This window comes from Leuciscus leuciscus, assembly GCF_965113295.1.
Source record: "Leuciscus leuciscus genome assembly, chromosome: 13".
In the NCBI taxonomy this organism is placed as follows: Eukaryota; Metazoa; Chordata; class Actinopteri; order Cypriniformes; family Leuciscidae; genus Leuciscus; species Leuciscus leuciscus.
The window spans coordinates 22,483,995-22,511,552 of NC_138737.1; the positions used below are offsets into that span (position 1 = coordinate 22,483,995).

The following is a 27,558-nucleotide window of genomic DNA, read 5'->3' on the forward strand; positions in this document are numbered from 1 at the left end:
CCTCAGATTCCAGATTTTCAGATAGTTGTATCCCAGGCAAATATTGTCTTATCCTAACAAACCACACATCAATGGAAATCGTATTTATTCAGCTTTCAAATGATGTATAAATCTTAATTTAAAAAAATTTACCCATATGACTGATTTTGTGTTCCAGGGTCACATTTATATATATTTATTTTATTTTATTTTTTTATGAGCAAGCTTTAGGTGCAACAGTTTTATTCAATATGCAACAGAGGGTTCCTGATGGCACTAGATGGCAGTGTAACACAATATAAACCATAATTGTATCTCAGAGTATTTAACACCTTCAGACTGTGTGACCATTGGAATGGACATCACATGGTTTTTGATTTGATATTTTATGTTTTTATAATATGAGTACTGCCTGGTCACTGACTGGTCCCTGGTCAACCAATCACAATGAAAGTATGACCCATAACTTAATCTGATTGAGCTTTGAGGCATCACAAAAGACATGTGGCTAACCAACTAGACAGGAGGAGGAGGAGCTCCTTTTTTTAACCTTTCATATGCAGATTTATGTTCATGGTAGCATCATCAACTTACACCTATTATAAGCTAAATTGTATCAAGTGAGAATATTCAAAGTTAATTTGAAGATCTTTTAGAGCTGTAGAACACAGGATTTATTAAAAGTGTGATGTCAATTGCAATAATAGACATTAGGTTTTAATAAAATGAATGATTAATATTTTAATCAGATTTTATGCCTTCAATGTTGTGATCATGAACGGTCATTGGGTTTTTCATTAGTTTTAGTGAAATACAGAAACAGTGAATGTGAAATGAGTGAATACACAGTAAAAAATAACACACACACACACACACACACACACACACACACACACACACACACACACACACACACACACACACACACACTGATGCCTTGATGCTATATGCACACCATCATATATTTATCAAAACCAGCAACAAACACACCCACAAACACAGAGACATATACATACATAGTCTAATTCACCCACTGCAATCAACAAAAAGAATCAAACAAGTTTTTTGAGACTTCATCCTGTCATCTTCCCTTTTTATACATTTGGATTTTTTTTCTCTGTGGAATTCAGGTGTAAAGGGGTTAATGTGCTTTTTACCCAAAATAAAAAGTCTTCCATTATTTACTCACCCTCATGTAATTTTTCCAGAGGTGGACAGTAGTGAAGTATTTTTACTTTACTCAAGTACAATTTTCAAGTTTTCTGTAGGCTACTGAGTTTTTTTCTTTGGAAAACTTTTACCTCACTACTTTCCAAAGCATATGTTGTACTTTTTACTGCACTACATTTCATAAATAAAAGTCCATGGTCCAATTTTTTATTTATTTTTTACCCTTGATTTTAAGTAGCCTACATTATACATTTTGTACTTTCTTACTTTGAGTAAAAGTAAGAAAGTACTAGATTTCCAACGTAGTTAAGTATGTAAATGAAATTCAAAATGAAACTTAGTGCAGTAAAAGTACGACATTATGCTTTGGAATGTTGTGAAGTAAAAGTTTTCCAAAGAAAAACGAGTTGAAAAATGTACTTAAGCAGAGTAAAAATACTGTCCGCCTCAGCATTTTTTAAAAGAGGAATTTAAGACTTTGCAGTTCTCTTCCATACTCGTATCTACACCATGTCAGACTGAAATTTAAATCGGTATTCCCAAAAAATATTTCTATCCATTGCATCTGTCAAGATATATTGTGAAAGATTAATCCTTCTGAGAAATATATATATTGTTTATATAGCTCAAACACTTTTATAGTGTTTATAGTCAAACACTTTTACTTTGTTATTCTTTTATCTAATGAATCCGAATGAAAATGAAGTCTCGCGCATTCACAGATAGTGATACATCGCGTTGCAAAATAGGGTGAAGAGACTATAGATAAGTAGAGACGGATTGTTGCCCCGCCCACTAGATTTATGTACCCCGGCCACTTTAAGAGAAAACTAGGAGCGATTTTACATTTTTTTTGTTTGAGTCTCATTCGGTCTTTTCACACTGGGCGCCTCGTGATGATCAAGGGAACACAAACACACACACACACACACACACGCTGAAACATGTGGACGGAGGTGAGAAACTACAACAACAGCTCTCTTCACGAAGAACCACAGGACCAGAGTCTCAAACAGGTAAAGCAACAATGCAATGCAGTCCTAAACTATGGAAGCAGATTAGTCTCAAATATAATTCACGCAAAAAACATGATTCACAAATGCGTAGACAATTTCACATGCATGAAACCTAATTCACGTGCACACAAAAAAAATCCACGTGCGTGAAAAAAAATATATATTCACAAAAAGCAATTCACATGCGCAAAATAAAATTATATACTCATAAAATACATTTCACAAATGCAAAACACAATTCGTAGATATACAACTGTGCACAAAAACCTTTGAATGTTTAAAATGTACGAGTGTATCCTTGCATTTGAATGTGCAAATCGTCATTCACGTACGAATCGCCTTAGATATGTGTGTGTGTGTTTTTGAGACTTTCCTGGCAGCATAACACTCGTAACACAGAGCAGTCGTACTCTTTAGCCAATCAGATTTAAGCTTATCAATCGACCAATCAGTATCACGTGAGGGCGGGCCTACCTACATGTTACGTCATCAGCTTTCGACCAGTTCATGGCTGAGCAGAGGTAAGTGCAGTTAATCGTTCATTTCTGTGTTAACTGAAGTTAATAAAGTTTGAGATCAGTTGAAGCAATAGTTTATTAACTGCTGTTTAGTCCACATGTGAATATAAACATTTATTTTTAGTATTGATGGATTTTCATGTCCTGTCCACCACACATTCAACCTATGATAATGTATGTAATGACGTGCATATATAGGAGACATGTTTTGATCTGCATATATTATGTAGTTTTATTGTTTCAGATTTCCAAGACAGATGATGTATGAAGTTGCAGACAACCAGTACTGTGATCTTACTATTTCTACTGTAATTCTTTGAAAACAGTCATGTTGCAAGCCATCCATTTTGACAGTTGTTTCAACAAGTGGTTGAAAGTGATGCATTGTTACTGTATTAATTTGTCTCCTGCGGACTATATGTACACACTTTAGGAATAAAGCCTTGCTATGCATGCATTATTAAATGTTCTTGTAAGAATTAAAAGATTCAGACATAGTTCAATTTGATGTGCACGTTTTATTAATTTGAAAGTTTCTGAATCCTTTGGGAATAAAATATATAAAATGACTTGATCATGATTAATGTTCCTGTTACATATGAAGATCATGAACTGACAGTCTAAACTGTGAAGCACAATATTCAGTACAGAGAAATATACGTCTCTTCAGGAGTTGTGAGATCCAGTCAGAGTGTACTTTGCTTTTAGAGTATATAAATATAAGTGCAATACATCAAGTGAAAAGTTAAAAAATGAATTGTGTTCAGTCCGGTCATCAGTAGACCTCTCTGTTAGGACATATAAGATTTTGTCCTGATATTTAAAGTACTAAAACCCTATAGTACAAGAGTTGCAGACAGAGGACGTGGGGAATTAAGTGATGGTATTTGAATAGAGTTTACTGAGTAATCTTAGTCGCATAATCTTAATTGCCTCTCTATGATAAGTACCTTTGTCTCATCAGCATAAAATCAGATTTGTCTATTTTACTATAGGCAAAGTAAAATGAATGCTTCACAATATTGTCCTGAGACCTTAAGATGACAATAAAAAACCTTATTTAAAAACCTTGCGATGACAATACAGCACAAAACATAAGGAAATGCATGTTGAATATATTGCTAACACTCTACAATAAGGTACAATAACTTAGTTAACATTAGTTCATGTATTAAATAACCATGAGCAATACATTTGTTGCTGTGTTTGTTAATCTTTATTAACGTTAGTTAAAAATACAGCTGTTCATTGTTAGTTTACAGTGCATTTACTAATGTTAACAAGATTTTAATGAAGTATTAGTAAATGTTAACATTAATAAAAAATAATAAAGGCTGTTCACGTGCAGTTCATTATTAGTTCATGTTAACTAATGAAACGTTTTAATAAACTGTTACCAATTAAGACATAAATAAAAATAAAAAATAAAGTATAAAAGAGAATTAAGAAACAACATGAATTAAGATGTTCGTGACTGCTATCCAGATGTCACACCAAAGGTGAGTAATCCTGATAAAATGCAGGGAAACAAGTGTTAATAATAATTTAACATCATACACAAATGGCAAAAACACTGGGTGCTCATTAAAATAGGTCTATTCACTATTTAAAGAACAATCTCGATGGGTATTGACCATAGATGATTGTTTTGCAATCATTAGCGTGATTGTAGCTGTACTGTGAGAGCTGTCTGTACCTTCATACAACAAAACAAGCATCATTCTTCTTCATTTTTGACACGATATGGGACATCTGATTACAACAACACTTGCTTACATCAGTTAATAGTTCATAAACTATTGCTTCAACTGATCTCAAACTTTATTAACTTCAGTTAACACAGAAATGAACGATTAACTGCACTTACCTCTGCTCAGTCATGAACTGGTCGAAAGCTGATGACGTAACATGTAGGTAGGCCCGCCCTCACGTGATACTGATTGGTCGATTGATAAGCTTAAATCTGATTGGCTAAAGAGTACGACTGCTCTGTGTTACGAGTGTTATGCTGCCAGGAAAGTCTCAAAAACACACACACACATATCTAAGGCGATTCGTACGTGAATGACGATTTGCACATTCAAATGCAAGAATACACTCGTACATTTTAAACATTCAAAGGTTTTTGTGCACAGTTGTATATCTACAAATTGTGTTTTGCATTTGTGAAATGTATTTTATGAGTATATAATTTTATTTTGCGCATGTGAATTGCTTTTTGTGAATATATATTTTTTTCACGCACGTGGATTTTTTTTGTGTGCACGTGAATTAGGTTTCATGCATGTGAAATTGTCTACGCATTTGTGAATCATGTTTTTTGCGTGAATTATATTTGAGACTAATCTGCTTCCATACTAAACTCTGTTCTGCAGTATGTGTTATAAATGCTCCACCTGTTGAAAGGCTTTTTAAAGACAGTGTATTTTTAAGATGAGGAAAGTAGTACTGTTTCATATACAAAATAGGTCAGTGTATCAGCATAGCTAACAATTTTTTTTATTTTTTTTTATTCATTGACATAAAGTTACATTTTGCAAGACAGATGACTGCATTTACAGCACAAATCAACTGTTGTTTTGAGAAGCAGAACTACTTCTTGGGAAACAGTAAACTCTCTCTCAATCTCTCTCTCTCTCATTTCCTGTCTTCCAGCATGTTTTGGAAACTTTCAGTCATGGCATAGTTTCTTATCTTTGTTAAACACATGCCCCCTCCCTCTCTCTTTGTCCTTTAAAGCCACCATGAAATCAAAATGGACTATTCTTTTTAAAAAATGTTATTGAATGTTTCAGGATTTATTATTTTAAAAAGAATTATTTCCAAATTCACTCACCCCTGTAATCTTTACTCAAAATAACTTCCCCTCCCTACAGGAATGACATTTCTTCTCTTCTCTGTTGACACTTTTTTCAGCGCAAGGCCCTACATTTTTTTCTTGTTCGAAAAGCAGTTTCTCTTGGATACTTTGCAATAGGGTTAGTAACGACCATCGTAACTTTGTTTCATGCTGACTTTAAGCACAAATCAGTGTTTGGATAGACAGGCTCTGTTGATACTTTTGACAGATATGTTTAAAATGATGTACACTTGTATTTGATGATGACTACTTCAGCTACATCAGTGGCCTAGACTATTCTGTTTTATTCTACGTGATGGGGCAGGTCCGCCCTCACGGGAGCTGCCATTTTGGAATCACATGACTAGCTACCCGCTTTATCTCCATTACCAGACATGCTCTTATACAGAATATATTAATCATGGCAGAGAAATAAATGCTACGTGTGAGAAGGTAATATCGAGAATGATATCTGTAGCTAGCTGTCATACATTAACAGCATACAGGACATTATATCAATGCAATGTAATGTCATCTTATGCTTATTTATTTAACCCCTCCCTCACCTCCTCTATTATGGTATTTAACACCCATTTTTTTCTAATTCAGTCAGGCAAAATCAAGCCACACCTATAATTTTCTCACTGAATAACCTGTTGTTTTCTCTCCCCAGATAGTTTCCCAAGTGTCTTCATGGCTCCCCTTCTACTCTGATAGAAATGGTAATGCATTAACAGCCTTAATTACATCATGCTAATGATGGTGTACATGCTTTAATATAATCTTCATTGTCTCCACAGGCTCTGCCAGCCCACCCCCTCTTGCTGAGACCCCCGTGAACAGAGAGAGTGGAATCATACCAGGTAGAGTTTCACTCTGATTTCCTGAGGTCACAATAGAGTGCAAAAGTGATCGCCTTTTCAGCTACACTACCATTCAGTCAGTTTTTTTATTAATACTTTTATTCAGCAAGGATGGATAAAAGTGATCATATATAATGTTACAAAAAATCAATTTTAAATGAATGCTGTTTTTTTATTTTATTTTCAATATATTAAAGCTACAGTCCGCAGTTTTTCCTCTTTGTCGCCATCTCTGTTCGAAATCTGCAATTGCAGTTATTCGCGGAATTATCAACTTTACGTGCGTTGTGCCTCGGCACGGCACAGCGTGGATGAATCCAATGTTTTGAGGAGAATGTGCGGCTGTCAGTCGCCGCGCCGGTGTGGATACTGTCATTCGCAATCACAGATTCTACTTTTTAGAAGTATGACCAACATAAGAATTTTCACCGGAAAATGACGTCTGAACAAGTAACATCCACTTTTGTTCTGACCAACTAAGAAAAAAAAAAAGAATTGCAGTAAATCGCGCTGATTAAATCTAACCATCGCTTATCATATCACATCAAACCGTGTAAATTAAACTTAGTTCTCAAATTGTTAGCCTAATGCTAACAACATCAGCATTGCGTTACTACATTTAATGCCCTTCCGATATTTGTCCTTGTTTTCGCATGGGCCCGGTTGCAGTCTCTTTTTTTCTCCGAAGTCTTTCACGTTCTACAACGGGTGAATCTCCAGTTGTCACTGGTGATTGTCGTTTGAACCTTTCTGGATCCGCCATCAAATTGATAAGTTTAATCATATCAAGTGCTTTGAGAAAAGGCTATAAATCTCCACCCCCAACATCCTCACACGCAACATAGCCTACTAGCCGAGACTCCTTCTTTATGTGTACAGATGTGACGTAATGACGCAAAGACATGCTCAAATTTCCCGCGGAAATCCACCAGTACCACTGGAATTAAAAACATTATTACAAGCTTTCCGTTTAGAATTGAGCTAAGGCAAGCAGATAGTTTTGAACACTGGCTGGTTATGTACTTGCTCAAATTATTTTGGATAATTTTTAACCCAAAAAAGCTACGGACTGCAGCTTTAAAGTATCCTGGAATTTTAATGTTGATAATCATAAGAAATGTTCCTTGAGCAGCAGATCAGCATTTTAGATTGATTTCTGCTCGTACATTTGAAGTTGATTCTCTGAGATTTCTTCACCTGTCAGTGATCTGACCTGCCCTTCCTCTTTTATTTCTGTTGTCTTCCTCACTCTCAGTCAGTCGTTCTTTGGCCAATTTTCCTCAGTCCTACCTTGTTCATCATCTGTTTGTTTACAAAAGAAGTACAGTTATAAATGTTGTCATGTCTTTCTTATTAAGCAGACATTAATCAGTTATGTTTTAAAACATACAAGTCCTGTCAAAATAAAACCTTAGGGAACATGATTTATCTGACAGCTCTCCTTTCTAATTGCTCTTTTTCCTATGGATCACATTTGTTTGTTTTTCTCTTCATGTTCCGAGAACAGTGGAAATCAAGCGTGAAATTAATCATTTGATTTCACAACTTGTATGACATTTTGCCTGGGAAATACAACAAGGGGTTACAGTATTTTTTTTAGAAATCGTGAGCTTAGAATTATAAGGTTCTATCTCCGTTTAGGGTAGTTCCGAGATATTGAGCATCAAAGTTTTTAAATCCCAGCTGGCAATGGAGAGATGGAACCTTTTTATTTGATTAATAACTACTAACAAAATATTTTTTTTACAAAAATAACACCACACAGGCATTAATAAACACCTAATGGATCAGATTATGTCAAAAACTCAATTTGACCAAAAGTGGAGATAGAACCTTATAATTCTAAGCTCACGAAATATCAAAAAAAACAAAAAAAACACCATACTGTATGTACACGCAACATTTCTAGAGAAATGTGTGTGTGTGTGTGTGTGAATCATTATTAAACACTTGGAATTTCTGGGCAGAATATCAGAGGCTGAGCTGATCATTTGAAATGAGGACTTAACCTAATTTGTTTGCAAAATGTTTATGAAAATAAAATTCATTGACTACACATAGGTTGGCCCCAGAAGTATTTGGACTCCTATATCAGACTTAAACATTTCAATATTTCATTGCATTCCATAAAAGAGATTAATCCATGCAACTCACCTGGAAAGAAATGTTGCTAGAGCTTGTCTCAGAACTAATATGATTTTGTTTTGTTTCCAATACAAATTTTTAAAAATGTATGGAATATGGAGTGTTAAATAATTGCTCAGGGCTGATTTTCCTTTTACCTGCTCACGGGTTGAAACAGGTTTCCATGTCATCACTGGAATTTTCTTCCTCCTCCTCCATGCTTCCTCATTAGAGTATATATCTCTTTAAACACACAGGGTTTATGCCTTTCTATGTCTTGATTCTTGAATAAAAAACACTAATTAAAAATGTTCTTTCTCATTTAGTGAGACCTTTGACCTTTTAGAGGCCTAAGATACGTATATAAAGCAGCTATGATGTTTCATAAACTGACTATATGATATGGAGATGTTTACTAACAGTACCAATGTATCCACTAGGAAGACCAGTGACTGGATTGCAGACAATGAAACTGCGGCCTCTCATTCGGTCACACTCTTTATCAGTGTTATCTCATCTCTGCGTATAAGATCCAGATTATGTGCCTCTTCAAATGTTTTCAAGACTGCAGACAGCGGTTTAACAGGCGTTTGGTTCGTTTGCAGGTGCGATCGCTGCCGGAGTGTTCATAGGCCTTCTGTTAGCCCTCTATGCTGTTCTTTGGAAATGCATGGGTACGCAACCGAAAAGGTATGAACCAGACAAACCTTTCACAAGGTGCAAGTGCAATGCTGTGTTTTGTTTTGTTTTGTTGCATTTTGTTTAGCATTTTACTTTTTTGTTTTGATTTTGTTTTGTTTTGCTGCAATTTGTTTAGCATTTTTACTTTTTTGTTGTGTTCTGCTTATTGTGGGGACCAAGGTACCCCAGCCGAAAAGTTATGAACCAAACAATGCTTTCACAAGGTGCAAGTGCAATGCTACTTTTTTGTTTTGTTGTGTTTTGTTTAGCATTTTACTTTGTTGTTTTGTTTTGCATATTGCTTGCATCTTTTTTTTGCACTCGTAAAGGTACGAACCAAACAAACCCTTCACAAGGTTCAAGTGCAGTGCTGTGTTTTGTAGCATTTTGTTTAGAATTTGACTTACTTTTTTGTTTTTGTTTTGATTTGCTTTGTTGTATTTTGTTTAGGATTTTATTTACATTTTTTGTTGATTTTGGTTTAGCATTTAACTATTAAATTTTTTTGTTGTTGTTTTTTTTTGCACATTGTGGTGTCCAAAAGTAGACCAAACAAATCCTTCACAATGCGCAAGTGCAATGCTGTTTTTTGATGTTTTGTTGCATTTTGTTTAGAATAAAATATATATATATATATATATATATATATATATATAATTTTTTTTTTTTTTTTTTTTGTTGAATAATACATTTTGTTCAGCATTTGACTTTTTGTTGTTTTTTGTTTAGCTTTTTGTTTTTTACGTTTTGTTGCATTTTGGGTTTTTTTTTGTGCATATTGTGGGGTCCAAAAGTAGACCAAACAAATCCTTCACAATGCGCAAGTGCAATGCTGTTTTTTGATGTTTTGTTGCATTTTGTTTAGAATAAAATATATATATATATATATATATATATATATTTTTTTTTTTTTGTTTGTTTTTTTTTTGTTGAATAATACATTTTGTTCAGCATTTGACTTTTTGTTGTTTTTTGTTTAGCTTTTTGTTTTTTACGTTTTGTTGCATTTTGGGGTTTTTTTTGTGCATATTGTGGGGTCCAAAAGTACCCCAACCGAAAATGTATAAACTTTTCACAATGGTGCAACTATAATGCTGTGTTTTGTTTTGTGTTTTTTTGTTTTCTTTTTGTTTGTGGGGTTCAACATTATAACATTAAATGAATGTGGCATATTCCTTCAAAAACTCTTGTTCTCATAAAAAATGTATGACATTTTGAAATATCATTTTTCAGTTTTTTTCAAGTTGTTATACTGATATCATTTAAAAAAAAGAAATTGTAAAAAAATATATAATATACAAAAAATGTATATTAACTTAAGAAAAGGTAAAGCAGCAGCAATTTCGGATCCACTGTAAAAATAAATAAACCATAGTATTTTAATAACGAATTTTTGTTTTGTCTCTGTTAGGAGGAAAAAAAGAACAAGTTTGAAGGCTCGTGAACAGCGGTCTCTTATGTGCTGACCCCTGGACGGGACGTCCGCCTGTCTACCAGAGATTCTGAGTTACTGTTCTTAGGTCAGATCTTCTCCTGCTCTGTATCAGCACTCTCATGAACTGTGTTTAGGTCTTAACCCACACTATTTGAGGGAACATTTTGAGGTGCTTCTGTTTTACAGTTCTACATGGTCCTCAACAGATCAGTATATGCGGTCTTTCATAAGTCACCCATAAGGTTCTTAATCGGTCTGCTTGGCTGATCACCAGACGTTATCCAATTGGACAGGGGGAGTTACATTTTGGAAAATTGTCTTGAAATGTGGAATTTAGTCATTAAACTGAATAATTTTGTGTATATTATATGTATAGAAAATAACAAGCCAAAATGTGCTCTTGAGCTACGTATGAATAGTTTGTGTATGAGACATTTCCAGAGTGTATAATGTATGTGTAGTGATAGGCCACTATGGCACAACACAACAAATGTCCACCAGATGGCAGAGGGCTCTGTGTTTTTTCACTTGATGAAACCAGGAAATCATGGGATGTAGGTTTATCTTCATAGACTTGTGTGTTTTGGGATGTTTATTTTATTGCTGATAGCGCTATGCTAATTAATCCATGGAAGATATAATAAATGTTAAGAGACTAGGCCCTTGTTTTCCTCCAAACTTCCCCTTTGACCATAGTGAACTCTGCACCAGTGAATGAGTGCATGCATGTATGTGTGTGTGTGTGTGTGTGTGTGTCTGTGAGTGAGAGATTTCCCTTATGCAGCAGTATTGGACAGAGAACAGCACATTTCTGGGTTAAAGGCTTTGGGATACGTGCTAGTTTAACATAAGAAAAGGGAGTTGCAGATTGCATTTTTTTTCTTTTTTTTCGCAGGTGCTTTGTCTGCACAATTGCCGTACTGTTACTTTATTTTATTTTTTTTCATTGTGAAGGTTGGATTTCCTTTTATTTTGGATTAATTTGTTAAGTCGATGCAGTATAAGACTGTGTAGTGTGGCTTTATAAAACAAAATTTTCACCGCATAAATGAGTATAGAATGTTATGATTTATATGTGCCTGTAAATGTGAACTTTGATATAATGACTTTGTACAATCACATTCAAATATGTTTAAAATAAAAAAAAATCACATAAAAAAATATTAAACAGTTAGTTCTGGTCCTTGATTATATTCTGATTGGTTGAGATGCGTTCAAAGCCGTTGTAAATTACTCTAGTGAACAAACATACACCAAATAAATATTTTTATGGACTAACCACTCCGCGTTGGGCCTTACAATGTTCTTAATTCACTGTAAACCACTGCTTCATAGGGATTATTGCTTTATTTAATAACAGGCTTAAACATAATACTTGCTAGATAGTATTCATGTGAGAAAAGGCAATATTACAGTATAGTTTATTATTTAATTCATATCATTTCCTGCAACAGAAATATAACTATTTTCATTTAATGTGCCATTTGACAGTGTTTGAAAGTATTACAATCATGTTTTTAAATATTTACTCTGTAATAAATATCCTTAAAAATTTTAAATTAAATGCCTCTGAAATGGGTTTGCCTACAATCATACAGTCAATAAACTGTCGTAAAAGTGCTTTAGTTACTTTAACAGTAAGTTTAAACTTTGAATGCAAAGTTGAAATCTATTTAACATTCAATGAATTTTTGCAGAATGTAGAAATACACACAGTGCATTTAATATTACTATAGTAATGCTTACAATACAAGAGCGGACACTCTTTAAACTGGAGTGTTATTTGAGCTACATTTTCCTCCTTTCAGAGTTGTTTCTATTATGAACAAGACAATTACTATCATGCAAAAATGACAATATAAAACCTAAACAACAACAACAATTAAATATAACATTCAACAAATATTGCATCATAAAAAACTAAAATAATTCTCATACTGTAGTAATTTCCTTATTTCTAAAACAGTGGTATTGAGCTCCTCATTTGTATCCATATCACTTTGTCTCAGGTGTGACCTGGGCAAGTCGGAATATATTGAATCTTCAGAAGGAGACGGACAGGTTGATAGCAGTCACGCAATGCTATATCGAGAAGCCCAGATAAGGAGGTATAGAGCTGAAATACTGTAGCATGAGGTGATTCTGCTTGGAAAGTTTGTGGTTGGTTGTTTTTCCCTCCAATGCTTACATGCAGTAGTGTATGTAATGGCAATCTTATGTCTGCCTTTCATGACTGCAAATTCAGTGTAAATGAACTGGAAGGAAGAGGAAGAGCAGTTTGTAAGAGGTCTTAGGCTACAATATGGCAACATCCCATTGGGTGGGTTCTTGGGTGGTGTGAAAGATAATGTCGGCCTTTACTGGACACGAAGGCTCTACAGGGATTTCGCCGTTCGATTTCTCGTGGTTTTCGAAGCTGACATTGTCATATGTGGCTTTGCTGTTGAGCTCCATCTCCTTGGCTTTTTTCTCTTGAATCTGCAGCAGAAGTGCGTTGTTCACACCAGGACCTGAGCAACACAGACAGTCAATTTTATGAGTTAATAAAACCGTTCCATTTTGTTAAATCCAAACCTGTTCTAACACACACACACACACACACACACACACACACACACACACACACACACACACACACACACACACACACACACACACACACATATATATATTATATATACACATATATATACATTCTTATAAACATTTAAATTTTTTAACATGATCCCTTTTATATTTCTTCATCAGTTACACTGTATTTTCATTTTCCTTACACACTTTATTTGAACTATTTAGATTTAAGAATACTGTTTTATTTGTTGTACTTTGCTCAGCTGCAAGTACAACACAAATGTACAAATATTAAAAAAATGCTATAAAGTCTTGAATACAGTTTATCTAAATTCAAACAGTGGTGTGCTACATTGTTGTAAGATGACCTCTTTAAAATGCATTTAATTCAGCAATTGGTGTCTAGTTATCTCATTTACATGACCGTTTAGGGTCAGTAAGATTTTGTTAGTTTTAGTTTTATTAAGCAAGAATGTATGCATTAAATTAACCAAAAGTGAGAGTAAAGATATTTATAATGTTACAAAATATTTCAATTACAAAATGCTGTTCTTTTGAACTTTCTATTCATCAAAGAATCCTGAAAAAGATTTATCTTGATTTCCACAAAAATATGAAGCAACACTACAGTTTACAACACTGATAATGATAATAATCGTTTTGAGCAGCAAATCAGCATATTATAATGATTTGACACTGAAGACTGGAGTAATAATTAAAAAAATTCAGCTTTGCCATCGGAGGAATAAATTACATTTGGTCATATATTCAAAAAGAAAACTGTTATTTTATATTGTAATAACATTTCATAATATTTCGGTTTTACTGTATTTTTTGGTCAAATTAATGCGGCCTTGATGAGCATAAGAAACCTCTTTTAAAACCTTTAATGGCCGTCGCCATCTTGGCGGCACGTCACTCCCGGATAACCGAAAATGGGCAAAGAGGCGGGATTAGCTGAGGTGACGTGACGGCTAACAAACAGCACACAAACGGCTAGTAGTGACAGCAGCGGCAATCCACCTGTCACTCAAGTGGCCACGCCCTTAATTATGCAGAAATGTAAGGCTTAATATAATATGGGATTGACTCTCTTTTGGAGCCTGTCTCTAGAGGCCAGTCGATGAATTGCAGTTTAAGTCACTTCCATGTTGGATTCAAGAGAGAGACCGCAAGGTTGCTGCTAGGTCCTACTCGACCCGTTCCGAGCTTGTTTCAACCTCGATTTCGGGAAGCGGACGCATTAACAATGATGCTAAAGACCCTAGTCTCCAGCATCAGTAGCTACCGTGCCTCTTGAAGCCAGGTGAGTCTGAACATAGCCTTTGTTTAGAATTAGAACTAGTCTTTTTGAACTTGATTAAGCACCAATGACATAAAGCCTGATTATGTAGTTATGCGCTTGCAGTCATTTTTGCAACATACCGAAGAAACTGAGCAGCACAGGTAGAAATATGAGGCCATGGACCATGCCGAGTAGAGTGATGACCAGATTGAGTCTGAAGAAGAAGATCTGGATGAGCTGGGCTTTAGCAAATGCCAAAACAACGATTCCAGGTAGGTTGGTCATTGCAACTCCAGCAAACACCTGGAAAAGAGAACATAGACAAATGTAATGGCACCACAACTAGACTGGAATAGCATAGCTGAGCAGGTCTTAAAAATTCATCAAGTCTAGCATCTTTGTTGTTCTGGTACTCACAGCACTGCCCATGTTCGCCGTGGCTTCCTTTGCTCTTTCCACCTTTGTGTGGCCAATGCTGAGAGCAAATGAGCGTGTGATATGAGATACAAACTCCACCGATATACCAACAGCCTGCAAAACAAATCGTGCGTTAATAATGTCAGGGATTGCTAATGACACCGTCATTGGTTTTATGAAATGCAAACTTGCTAATGCGTTTCTCCGACACACTCACAGTCACAAGGTTAATAAGCGACACAGCGTTGAAATCGATACCCCACAACGTCATGACGCCAACCGTATCCACAGTGATCATCACTATGGTGAGCAGGTTCAGAAAGCCTGATCTCAAGTCCATGCCGAGCAGGATACAACACACAACGAATGTGGGGAGAAGACACAAGGCAATGATGAACAGACCCTCATTCACGATGGTCAGGTACTGTTCGTAATACACGTACGTCACACTGCGAAATGAAAGATCACAGAGTCAGGGCACAGAGATTTTTGAACCTGGTTCTTCTTGTGCATTTAATGAAAACATGTATTTTACTTGTATTAAGAACTAAGAACTTTTTTTTCTTTGGCCATATTTTATCTTGGACACCCTTGTGAAAGAAGTACACTTTAGCATACTTTTAAAAATAGCTGTTATAATGGATATGATATTCTTTAAAATAATAATATTAAATGGGAACTAAATGTAGTTTTTGCACAATTAACTGCATGTCATTCACTTAATGGCAACATAGTTTAAATGTATATTAAAATGCAATTAGTTGAACTTAAGAATTATTTTTGAAATTCTTGAGTAGGACTTAAGAACATCTTTATATGCAATTTCATAATTACTTATTGTCTCTGAAATATAGTTAGAGTACTGCCGAATGTACTGACAAGCATTTATGCAAACTAAAATATATTTGAATGTCATTTCTAATGAAACATGTATGTCATGTATTTATAAATACACATTTGTAATAATGAAGTTGCAATTTAGTACATTTAAAATATTTTTAACTTTAAATGTAATATTGAATAACATACTACAGTTAAAATTTAAATCAAGTACTTTACATGTGCTTTAACATATGTTTGTAAACATCAAAATAAGTGTACGGTACTTCTTTAAAGCACTACAAAAAAAAATAAAAAAATTGATTTAAAATGTACTTTAAAGTAAAGCTTTTAATTTGTCATTATTACAAGTGCACTTTTTAAAAATGTATTTAATTGTGTCAAGAAACAGTCATGAAAGTGTAATCACTTTAAAGTACACTTGAGAGGCCTTTTATTTCATTAACAATATATTAAAAGCAAGAGTCAGTTAAAAATATACTATGAAGATCTGAAGTACTCTACAAGTGCACATTCAATATAATTAGGTAGGGCACCAAGTGAGCCACCAATCACGACTCAGAATTTACGCATATATATCACTTTTCATGACTTTTAAACAGGAAGGAGGAAATGGCTCAGAAAAATGAGAAAAAAAAAAGACATTTATTTTAATAATAAACATAATGAGTGGTATTGCTGTTTTCATTGATGTGCCACCAACACATATCTGTTAACATCTCAAAAAAATGTGTTTTAGGGTTTCATGACCCTTTAAATTGGATGCGTGACATCCCTGTTCTATCCTGGAATTGGAAGAAATGTATCAAGTAGCTCAAGGATACGTTTTGCAATTTATGAAGTAGCTCAAGGACGCGTTATCATTCAATAACATTACATTTCCTGATTATCGCTTCTTATCTTATCCCGTAGAAGAAACAGCAAGGGTGAGGATGGTAAGATAAGGGAGGATTAGAAGACGACACCTACGTGTAAGGGAAGACCTCAAAGTCAGGAGAGGTGCCGGGGATTTGCCTCATGGTCAGCGTGATCTCACGCGCCAGTTCTCTGACCTTCAGCAGCGCAGCCGTATACTCCTGCGAGTTGACCAGAGGAGTGTGGTAGGCCATGAACCGAGAAGCTGTGAATGGAGAGATGTCATGATAAATTGTGAATAGACTGAAACACTTAAATGTGTCTTAAATGAGCTGTTTGTAGGCCTTAAAACCTGGAAGAAAATTAGCAGTTTTCAGTTTATGAGTAAAATAGAGTCTGTGGCTTCGTCACATTTTATTCTATAACATAAATGACAGTCATACCTCAAACATTGTGAACAATTCACCAAATAAGGGCTTCAACTACCATAAGTATAACGAATTGAGACAACTGTTGTAGCCATCGTAGCTTAGCGTCTTTTTAGCTTTTAAAAAAACGACAGTTTCAAGAATCACGATTGAGGTACTGTATGAAAGTGTGTAATTTATGTTGTAGAACAAAATGTTAAAATCTCTTACAGTAATATTAGTAATACATTTTACTCATAAATCGAAAACTGCTAATCTTAAATTTCTTAAGGGAACCAATTGAGAATAAGCCAACAAATTAACGTTATGACTTAACAGCTCCATAGAACAGTGATTCTCATAATATTTTTATTCACAATTTCTACCCAATCAAATATTTTAGAGCTCGGCAAAGGGAAATGTATATTAATTTAAAAAATGCCCATTTCTTTTTAATATTTGATTAATTATCATAGCCATTTCCAAGTCTAGAAATCACACTATTAAAATGATGCTACTTCATATGTTCATGTTTTCAAAAAACATTGTTGAGGCGGTGAATTAAAATAAGAAAGATTTTTTTTTCTTAGCTGTTTTGTCTTATTTTAAATAATTTAAAGGCATCTTGGAAGCCCCATTAAAAGTTTGCTAAAGCCCCCGAGTGGACCCTGGCCCTGTTAAGAACCGCTATAGAAGGTGAATGCAAAATGTTACATGTACAAATTGATGTATCTCACCTATTACTTCCCCAGTTTCATTGTCTCTAATTACAGCTTTATCATAAGCTCCCAAACCACTGTAAATGAAATAAAAACATTTTTAGTAAATACACTATAACCATGGACGTGTTTTATTCTAAACATTCAAAGCTTCTATTCAGTCCTTTAGATGACCAGATGTAGTAGCATTTCTTACCCTTTTGGACACTGAAGGTCAGGTCTGTTGCTCAGAAAGTCTGGCAGGAATCTGTAAAACTCTTCAACACTAGGCCGCAGAACCCCATCTTCGGGGTTTTCCATACACTTCTTGGTACACGTAAAAAAACCCGCTGTCAAAAAGTTTAAAATTATTTAATTGAACCATACATAAACATAAAAGCTTTAATAGTTAACTGATAATTTATACATAAACACTTACTCTGATTGGCAGGACAAAATGTTCCATTGTTTGGGCCAGTTGTATAGATACGACAACATTTGGATCCAGGGTTCAGCCAATCAATATAGTCATCCACCCAGGAGGATGCTGGGATAGCCAAATAAGATCTAGAGCAATCAGCGAGATTGTGATTTTTTGATCTTGAACTCCTCGTATTTTGTAAAAATGTATGTATGAAGCAGCACAACTATTTTCACCATGTTTCTTGAGCAGCAAATCAGCATATTAGAATTTTTTCTGAAGGATCATGTGATACTGAAGACTGGAATAATGATTCTGAAAATTCAGCACTGCCATCACATGAATACTTTAAAATATATTCAAATAGAAAAAAAAAACAAATAGAAAAGTTGTTAAGTTTTACTGTTTTTTGATCAAATAACTGCATCCTTGGTAAGCAAAAGAGACTTCTTTCAAAAATATAGAAAAATCTTTCCAACCTCAAACTTTTGTATGGTAGTAAAGCCATAGCTCATAATTTATCTGGCTCTTTACCAGTATTATAAAGATCTTTGTCTCTATTCAAACATTATAATTAGAATGACTGCAGAGGCAGTATTAAAAGAATACTAAGAGGTAGAAGTGATAAAGCTTTTTTGTCATAGTCATTTCATTGTATAATTCTCAAACATTAATAATAGTATCTTGCCAGGACCGGGTCACTGTGGACTTTCAAGATCGATAACACAAATCTGTAAGTTCAAGGTCTGATGTGATGCAAAGTAAGGTAAAGAGTAGAGGAGTGCAGAACACCAAATTACATTTTTAGTTCATTGAAAGCGGAAAGACTTATAGTGGAGATATACAGGGCGGGGAGATATATAGTGCTCACCGGTCAGGGTACTCAGTGGCGTATCGGATCTTCTGGGTAAAAGAGAACTGGTCACATCCCACACTAGAACACACTGCATTTAAGCCCTCCGCACTGGTGAAATTGAACCCTTTGGTCGTGATAAAATACGTTGGCACGCCAACCTCAAAATACTTATTGAGGTATGCGAAGTAGTCCAACATGTAGGAATCCTGGTAATATTTACACACAGGGGAAGAGAGAGACAACATGGTAACTAATTATTGAATAACTGAAAGTGTTTTTAATTTGGCATTTTGGCATAATTGCTCATGTATTTTTATTGGCAGGCTAGAAGTGTGTTAAATAAACTTCTGTACTTACAGTTGGCATGGCCAGTTCCTGATCTAAGCCCACTTTTACATTGAACAAGAGGATCACAGAGGCACAGAACATCACAAGGAACACCACCATCTAAGAGAACAAGACATCATGATATTAAACTATTACTAATTGTATCATATAAAAGCATGTAAAGAACAAAAAAAAAAAAAACACCATATATGCATGAAATTCAAGAAATTCTAGTGTTTTAAACAATTGACACTTGTTTTAGTCATGTACACATACTTTTACTTTTTTAATTTACATTTATACTGGAATAAAATGTCTGATTCCTTTATTCTGTTAAGGTTGATTTCATATTTTTATGTAGCCTAAAAATAGTCAAATGAAATTAATGAAATGAATTAACATTTTGAGAAAATTATAGCTTTTAATAACTTTGATTAGTGGCAAAATTGTTGGTTGTGTTGGAAAGGACAGCTGAGGAATTAGTAAAATATATATTATAAAACTTTACTTAAAGCCTTTATATATGATTCATTATAAAAGTATTTTAATGCATTAATTATGCCTTGTATGGTCAATATAAATAATTGTAACCACAGTTATAATACATATCTATTCATTGTTAAACATTTAGAAAGCATTAAAACATACTTTCAGATGTAACAAGGAATCTGCAAATATAAAAATAATGTTTGTTTTTTATGAAAAGATTTAATGCATTATAAAGTACATTATGAATATCTTTATAATGCATTATACATAAAGGCTTTAAGTGTTACCATAAAGGTTAACACAATATTTTTTTACAAGTTGTTTTTATTACTATAGCTTTAAAAATGTACTATTTTATATCTTTATGATGGATTTTCATATTTTATGACTGAATGTCTAGAACTGGGATAAAGGTAAATCCATTGAATATATAAATAAAAGACATTTGAAAAGTAGCAATTGTAATAAAAATCATAAAATGACTGTAGTTAAAGAAACCAAAATACTGTAAAGTAGGAACGTACCACTATTACTCTGCTGACAGGGTTGAGCAGTGCAGGGGCGTAGTATTTTTTCATTAATGGGAGCAGGATGCCCTGGTTGGGTTTGGATGGGTGTGGAGTTGTCACAGTAACACAGCAAGCTATCTCACAACGGTTTGCATCTTGTCGTCGAGCATCAAGTGAGAGCAGAGCCACAAAGGCAGTCATCTGTAGAATGAAGTCCATGAGCACAGCCAATGCCGCGTATAGGGCAAACGACTTAACCGCCGGCATAGTGCTCAAAGCACCTGCAAAGAGACAACGAGGGTGTGTTTAGTGTGTTTACTCATACATGGAATTAATCTGAACCCAATTGACTGCATTATATATGACTCATTCAAAGTACATTATTGCCACTATACATCAATCATATCTCTATTTAATTAGGGTGGTACATATCTGATGCTTTATGTTTCGCTGACATGCACATGTGAGCAAAGGTCAGGCAATTTAATAAATGTTCCTCGTTTCTATCCATAATTTTATAAAAATAAAATGTATCTTGTTCTTGTGTTTTATGGGATGAATCAGAGTTAAAGATTAGTGGGAAATTCTCACCCAGGAAGAAACAAACAGATTCAGACAAACTGCAAAGGAGCATGCTGGGAGCCACATTTCCAAGAACTCTCCCGATATGTTCCTCCCTCTGCTCTCCTGGTCTGCGCATATCTCTCTGATTGAGATTCAACAAGGAAAAGAGAAAAAAAAGCGTGGTTTATGAAGTTATAGGCAGTAGTTGAGCCATAAAGTAATATCTTCTACTTCTAATATATGCATGCATGTATGTATATGTATGCATATGTTTTTATATGTATATGTATGTCTATATAGATGGATGGATGAATATAGATGGATGGATGAATATACACTAACATTTCAAAGTTTGGGGTTGTTAAGATTTTTTTTTTTTCATGCTCACCAAGGCTGCATTTATTTGATCAAAAACACAGTAAAACTGAAATATTGTGAAATATTATTAAAATTCAAAATAACTGTTTTCTATTTGAATATATTTTAAAATGTAATATATTCCTGTGATGGCAGAGCTGTATTTTCAGCATCATCACTTCAGTCTACAGTGTCAAATGTTCCTTTAGAAATCATTCTAATATGATGATTTGATGCACAATAAATATATTATATTATTATCACAGGTTTGTACTGCTTTTTTTGTGTGAAAATTTATTTTCATTTATTCATTTATTTGAACATTTATTTTAATTTAATACATCCATGCAGAATAAAAGTATACATTTCTTTAAAAAAAACTATAAAAAAAAACATTTGAATGATACTGTATAAAACTAAGAACTGTGAAAGAAGTCTGTAAGTGAAATAAAGTGATTAGATTGACCATTTAAAAGCTGACCCCTAGAAAGTATGTCAGAAAGATAAGAAAAACAGAATGAAGAAAGAAACATACCTGATATTCTAGAACAAAAATGAAGATGTTATCAGCTCCCACAGCAAGCACGAGGAAGGGCACCACCTGCAGAATGACCAGTGAGGACGGAACCCCAATCCAGGCATAGAAACCCATTGAGGCCAAGACAGAGCAGCCGACGACCAGAATACCACCCAGTCCGACCAAGAACTTTGAGTCTACCTAAGAAGACAACCATACAACCATGGTTTGTAGAAGCAGCATTGGAATATATTTACTTGTCAAACTATGCCAATGGATAGTTCATCTGAAATACTTTTGGAAAGTGGAGATAATACTCAATCTATAACTAAGCTTATTATTATTTTTATTTATTTTTTGACCTCCATACTATATCAACTGAGAAACGAATGTGAAATAATTTGAGAAAAAGCCATTCAAAATGGAAAATGTTAAAAAAAAGGGTATGTGACTTCGTTTTTGATATCAAGAATGTATCATTTGAATTGCTCAGAACAGTTTATGTTAGGCCTTCATTTTGAGAAAATAAATGCTTCTTCCTTTATTCCGTTATCAGAAATTAGGAAATTCCCAGTAAGCCATTAACCACTCCTGTACTCACTCACCAGGATACGCTTCCAGGATGAATATTCCCCAAGAGCCACAGCAATGTAGAGGAAGATGACAGCATAGCTTATCATGAATATGGGAATATCCTCTGCAGTCGTTCTGTTGATCTCATCTTCCAAAGACCTCTGCGGAGCACCAGATCATTCGATTATGACATTGTTAAATACTGGCATCTTTGATCAATACAGCATATGGTCAACCAGAATCTCACCTCAGCCATGTAGGCAAATGTGAAGTTTGTGCTTGTGTTTTTCTGATATTCCTGGACAATTTTGAGGTACATGCTTTCCCACTGTTGAACCACCTTAAATTTAACGTCGGATCGTGCGTAATTGTTCAGGGAGAAGGTGAGGATCAGGGCCTCAGCAATGGTGTATGCCTCATCTGAAAATGTAATGGAAAGCTGAAAGTCAGCTCAGTAAATCTTTAAGACAAAGATGACATGCTAGCAGACAGTTTTGTGCCTTACCCTCATATCCTCCTACAGCCAGGAAGGGAAAGACAGGTCCTCCATAGTCTGCCATGCAACTCATGCCAAGAGCTGTGATGTCTTTAAATGATAATGGAGAGCTGTGGGCAAGCAGAATGTAATTATGTTATGTGTGATATTGTTTGGAGTTACTGTCTATTTTTGCGGCAACAACAACAAAAAATGTCTAAAAGAAGCTAAATAGGTGCTGTTTCATTCCTGAATGAATCAGTGATTCTGAATGATGAAATTGGTTGAGTGAATGATTCAATAACTCTCTCATAAAGTCTTCATTCGAAGTAGCATACTACTCTTACTATTTATTTTATATTATAGTAGCAGTATGCTATATAGTAGCCAGTCTCTGGCTTCAACGAATATGCATGCTATACTATATAGTTGGCAAAAACAGTATATAAAAAGAGTAGTGTTCAAATTCACAGTATTCATAAAACAGTATGCACAAAGTATGCCATGAGGCCATAGAAGAGGATTTGGTCATGTAGTGACACAACTAATGTTGGTAGGTCAGATGAGGAAAGTAGTATTTCATCTATTCGGATTACATTCATACACATTCATACTAAAACATTTATTTTTAAAAGTTTCATAGTAAGTACTTATTTAAAAGAAGTACCTACTCAAGAGTATGCGAGTATGTCATAAAGACTGAATTCGTAGTAGCATACTAGCATATATTAGTTATATTAATATAAAATATATTTTATATTGTAGTAGTAGTACGTATTAGCTTAAGAGAAGAGTATGCTACAGAATTCTGAATTGAACAAGTTCTTATTTCGTTCCTGAATGAATCATGTATTTGAATCAATCGGTGAGCAAATTATTAAATGACTGACTCATAAAGAGTCAGTTTCAGTTGATGCAGTTTATGATGTAAACTGCAGAAAGTCCCAGCATGCAAAAACATGAAAAGTCCCAGTGCTTGAAACAACTTGAAACTTGTTCAGTGGAACTTCAAAAACCTGGAAATGTTCCTACGGTAATGTAACAACTACAGATATGGATATGTGACTTACTTTACACAGTAGATGAAATGGTCCCTCCAATCCACCTCCTTAGTCACGCCGAGCTCTGTCATGTTTGCTTTGGCGTTTAGGTTGTCCAAGCTATTTTGAAAGTACTGCGGTAGACTGTTGACAGCACAGTCTGTTAAAGAGGGGTTGTCTGGATTGAGTGGAGCATAGCAAACATCTTTAAGGCTTGCAGTTCGGTTTAGATCATCTGACCAGAATTCAATTGCCTGGATTCTCTGCTGAAGCTCCAGCAGCTCTATGATCAAATCTGTGAGAAAGAAACATACTCAGTAAGCCTAGCCTATATTTGAATGACTGAAACCTAAGATTCAGGGGAACAGAAAATTCTCAAAAATGAAAGCATTGCTACATAAAACACTCATTAGGACTGCTTGAGGCTAAGGCTACACATCCCAACTTCACAGTGGTTATTCCAATTGTGAATGGATTATATACAGAAAGCTATGAGCAAAAACCTTTTCCAGTGAAATTCTCACCGGTGAAGTACAGTATGCTGGACTTTTGCAGTCATGTGGTACAATGGACTGCAAGCTCACATTCAGATCTATCTGTATTCAATCAACAACTGATGGATAGAACCAAGGTAGAACCCATCCTACACCTTTTTTCTTTTTTCGATAATCCATTGTACATTACAATACGGAAAAGATCTGTCGCTACTTCTCTAGATCTAAATAGTATGCGTAATACTTTTGACACGTTTCACAATGAGTTAATTTTTGACAACCTTATTGGTAATCACAATTATTATTTTTTGATTGATTGTGTAGCCATCAAACTAATTATTTTGACCAACAAGTGAAACAACAGGAAGTTTTACCTTTAGAGATGATGCCACTGAAGTTCTGTTCGCCAAAGAGTAAGGAGTCATAGTAGTGGCTGGGCCGGTCTGGAGCGGTCAAGATCAGCTGATTGGTGCGGTAAAATGGATCAAAATGTGTATCATGGAAGTCCTTCTCACGCATGGCACGACTTTGGGGTGCTGACCAGAGCTGGACAGGATCTGTGGTCAGTTCTATGTCTTTTATTCCCACTGTGAATACTATCACAACCACAAGGCAGACCGGAAGCACAACCAGAGGATACCGTGCCATTATGGTTCCCCAGGTCTGGAAAAGAGACCCTAGGAAGTCCTGAGTGGCAAGACTGGCTTTGTCAGAGCACGTAACATCTTTAGGACTGATTTTATGGTTAATCTCATTTTCATTTTGGTCCGTGGTGCTCTTGCCCTTCCGAGCGCTCCTTGACTTTTGGTAGTAGGTAGTGCACTCTAAAACTACGTAACACATAAAAAAGAAAAAGATGCAGCCAAAGACTGTGATACAGATGACAAGGACGCCGTTAAGTCTACCAATCATGAATGGTTTTGGTAAAGGTGGTGGCGGTGGTACAGCTGGACAAGATTGCACACAGTCCTGACAGGAACAGGCCTCACCCCCTGTAGGTGTCGTCTCGTTGCAATTCAATGCTCTTCCTGCAAACGGAAACGCTCCTTGTGGGAGTTCAGCGGTCTGTCCTTCTGGCAAGAGCCTGAAATTAATATCCAGAGGAGCCAGTCCATTGCTTGAGTCACCCTGGAAATCTAACCAGCGTTGCGGTGTACACAGAGTTGCACCATAGCGGCCACACATCGTGGCAATAGCGAACCCTCCGGTGGATGGGATTCGTACGTTTCTGCAGGATCTAAACGAAGCATCTGAGAAGTTGGTGGATATGTAAGCCTCGTAACCTACCACAGCTTCCTTGACAATGCCAGATGGCTGCGTGATGTTCACGGTTTTGGTGATTTTTAACAACTGACTTTGGTTGGGACTGCAGGTGGTGGCACAGTGGAGATGTGCAAAGTTGTCTGCACAGGATGGGCATCGGATCAGCACGGCTTTGGACAGCGTCAGGCTGCTCTGTAGAGCTGTGAGCTGCCTGATGGAGCAGCAGGCCAGTGTTTCACCATCACCGTTGGCAAACATTGGGCATACAGATTTGAAAAGTGCATAGTGGTCTCCCGTCACATTAACGGCTTTTCTGTAGTCCTTACAGGGTACCCTAGGGGGAATAAGAGCCCCCCCCACACCAGGGTTTAGGCCACAGTCCTCATAAAACGAGCAATAGCCTGGTTCATGCTGAGCACTAGTGAGAACCTGCGAAAGACAGAGATATAACATAGGGTTGTAACAATCTGTAGTTTAGTCAAGTGTCTTATACAGTAGATCTGTATCGAATCTTTAGCACTCAGAACTCAACAATAAGGATTTTTCCTGCTTAGTTCAGTTTTTTGCCTGCATTTACAGTACATCAAAGATTTCTCAATGTTTTTGAAAGTCAAAATATAATCAAAATATAGTCAAAATATAATTACAATTTAAAAGAACTGTTTTAATATAATGGTAAAGCTGAATTTTTAGCATCATTACTCCAGTCTTCAGTCACATGATCCTTCAGAAATCATTCTAATATGCTGATTTGCTGCTCAAAAAAACATTTATTATTATCATCAATGTTCGAAGCAGTGTTGCTTAATTATTTTGTCGAAATATTTTTTCAGGATTCATTGTATTATATATATATATATATATATATATATATATATATATATATATATATATATATAGCAACAGTTTAATTTAATACATCCTTGCTGAATAAAAGTATTAATTACTAACCCCAAACTTTTGAATGGTAATGTATTTAATTTGTTTTGTTTTTTTCATTAAAAAAATGACAATGAAAGGAAATTAAATGTTTTCTTTACTATTTGTAACAAATCATTTTCAGAAGTATCTACACTCTGGCTCACACACATTCCACAGCGAGAAAAAGTGTGGATGTGATCAAATGAGGTGCTATTTGTTTCATATATTCACAAAAATGGATCCACAAATAAATCTAAAGTGATTCACAAAAATCACAAACAAATACACAAATAAATCAAATGAGATTACCAAGCATACATTGATAAATGTATTGTGTTTCATGACCAATCAACCAACCATATTTTGTACCACAATTATAGCCAGAAAACTTTTAATAAAGCTAGAGGTAGTGGAGTCTGGATGGGTATCGTTGGAAAAAGCATAACACCAACTTTTCTGAATTTAATGATAACTAGAATCCATCAGCAAAATCCATGGGCATGAATGTTTAAACCTGGAATTATCAATTTTCATTTATAGACAATATTCATTCTCCACACGCTGACAGACGATTTTGTATGGTCAAAATTCCATACATATTTCAATATCTCATTATTATGAAATGCTTCACATTTATTTTTGGATCAATTTTCTATTTCGGAAAATGAAACAATTAAGTATGACCTCAACTTATACTATTGATCCCTATCCTGCATTTAAAGGAAACTTGTGGAAGACAAAACTCTTCACTTTGCTATTTCAATATTTAAAGCAGCCCGTTTCAGATATTTTGTAGAATGATTCTGCCATTCAGACGATTTAGATATACAAAATATGACAAGTGAAGACTTACCACGCAAACAGCAAGTGACAACAATGTAACGGACCATTCCCAACCCTTTCTTTGGGAATACATTTCTCTTCCTAAGTCTTTGCTTTTCTGCGTATGTGGAGTGTTAGTTCCAGTGGAGAGAAGAAGGCAGGAGGACGTCAGGAGCTTTGGGTAGCTCTACCTCTGCCTGTGCTGATACTGTAGAGTAAGACAGGGGGAAAT

The 27,558-nt window shown here is 35.1% G+C and overlaps 2 protein-coding genes across 2 annotated transcripts; one reads left to right on the forward strand and one right to left on the reverse strand.

The window, feature by feature from the left end:
- Nucleotides 1–2,002: 2,002 nt before the first annotated feature.
- On the forward strand, nucleotides 2,003–11,793 carry LOC309512737 (uncharacterized protein). The gene is made up of 5 exons (XM_082188463.1): nucleotides 2,003–2,165; nucleotides 6,196–6,244; nucleotides 6,323–6,385; nucleotides 9,115–9,199; nucleotides 10,602–11,793. Exons 1-5 carry the CDS (start codon nucleotides 2,094–2,096, stop codon nucleotides 10,654–10,656), a joined length of 324 nt encoding a protein of 107 aa, XP_082044589.1. The 5' UTR covers nucleotides 2,003–2,093; the 3' UTR covers nucleotides 10,657–11,793.
- On the reverse strand, nucleotides 11,554–27,558 carry npc1l1 (NPC1-like 1). The gene is made up of 19 exons (XM_082188406.1): nucleotides 27,358–27,558; nucleotides 24,695–26,012; nucleotides 23,857–24,121; nucleotides 22,817–22,917; nucleotides 22,559–22,731; nucleotides 22,344–22,472; nucleotides 21,757–21,939; nucleotides 20,892–21,006; nucleotides 20,316–20,581; nucleotides 19,333–19,422; nucleotides 18,991–19,181; nucleotides 18,138–18,265; nucleotides 17,916–18,048; nucleotides 17,738–17,796; nucleotides 16,708–16,858; nucleotides 15,116–15,347; nucleotides 14,899–15,012; nucleotides 14,622–14,784; nucleotides 11,554–13,135 (listed from the first exon to the last, which is right to left on the reverse strand). Exons 1-19 carry the CDS (start codon nucleotides 27,418–27,420, stop codon nucleotides 12,921–12,923), a joined length of 4,089 nt encoding a protein of 1,362 aa, XP_082044532.1. The 5' UTR covers nucleotides 27,421–27,558; the 3' UTR covers nucleotides 11,554–12,920.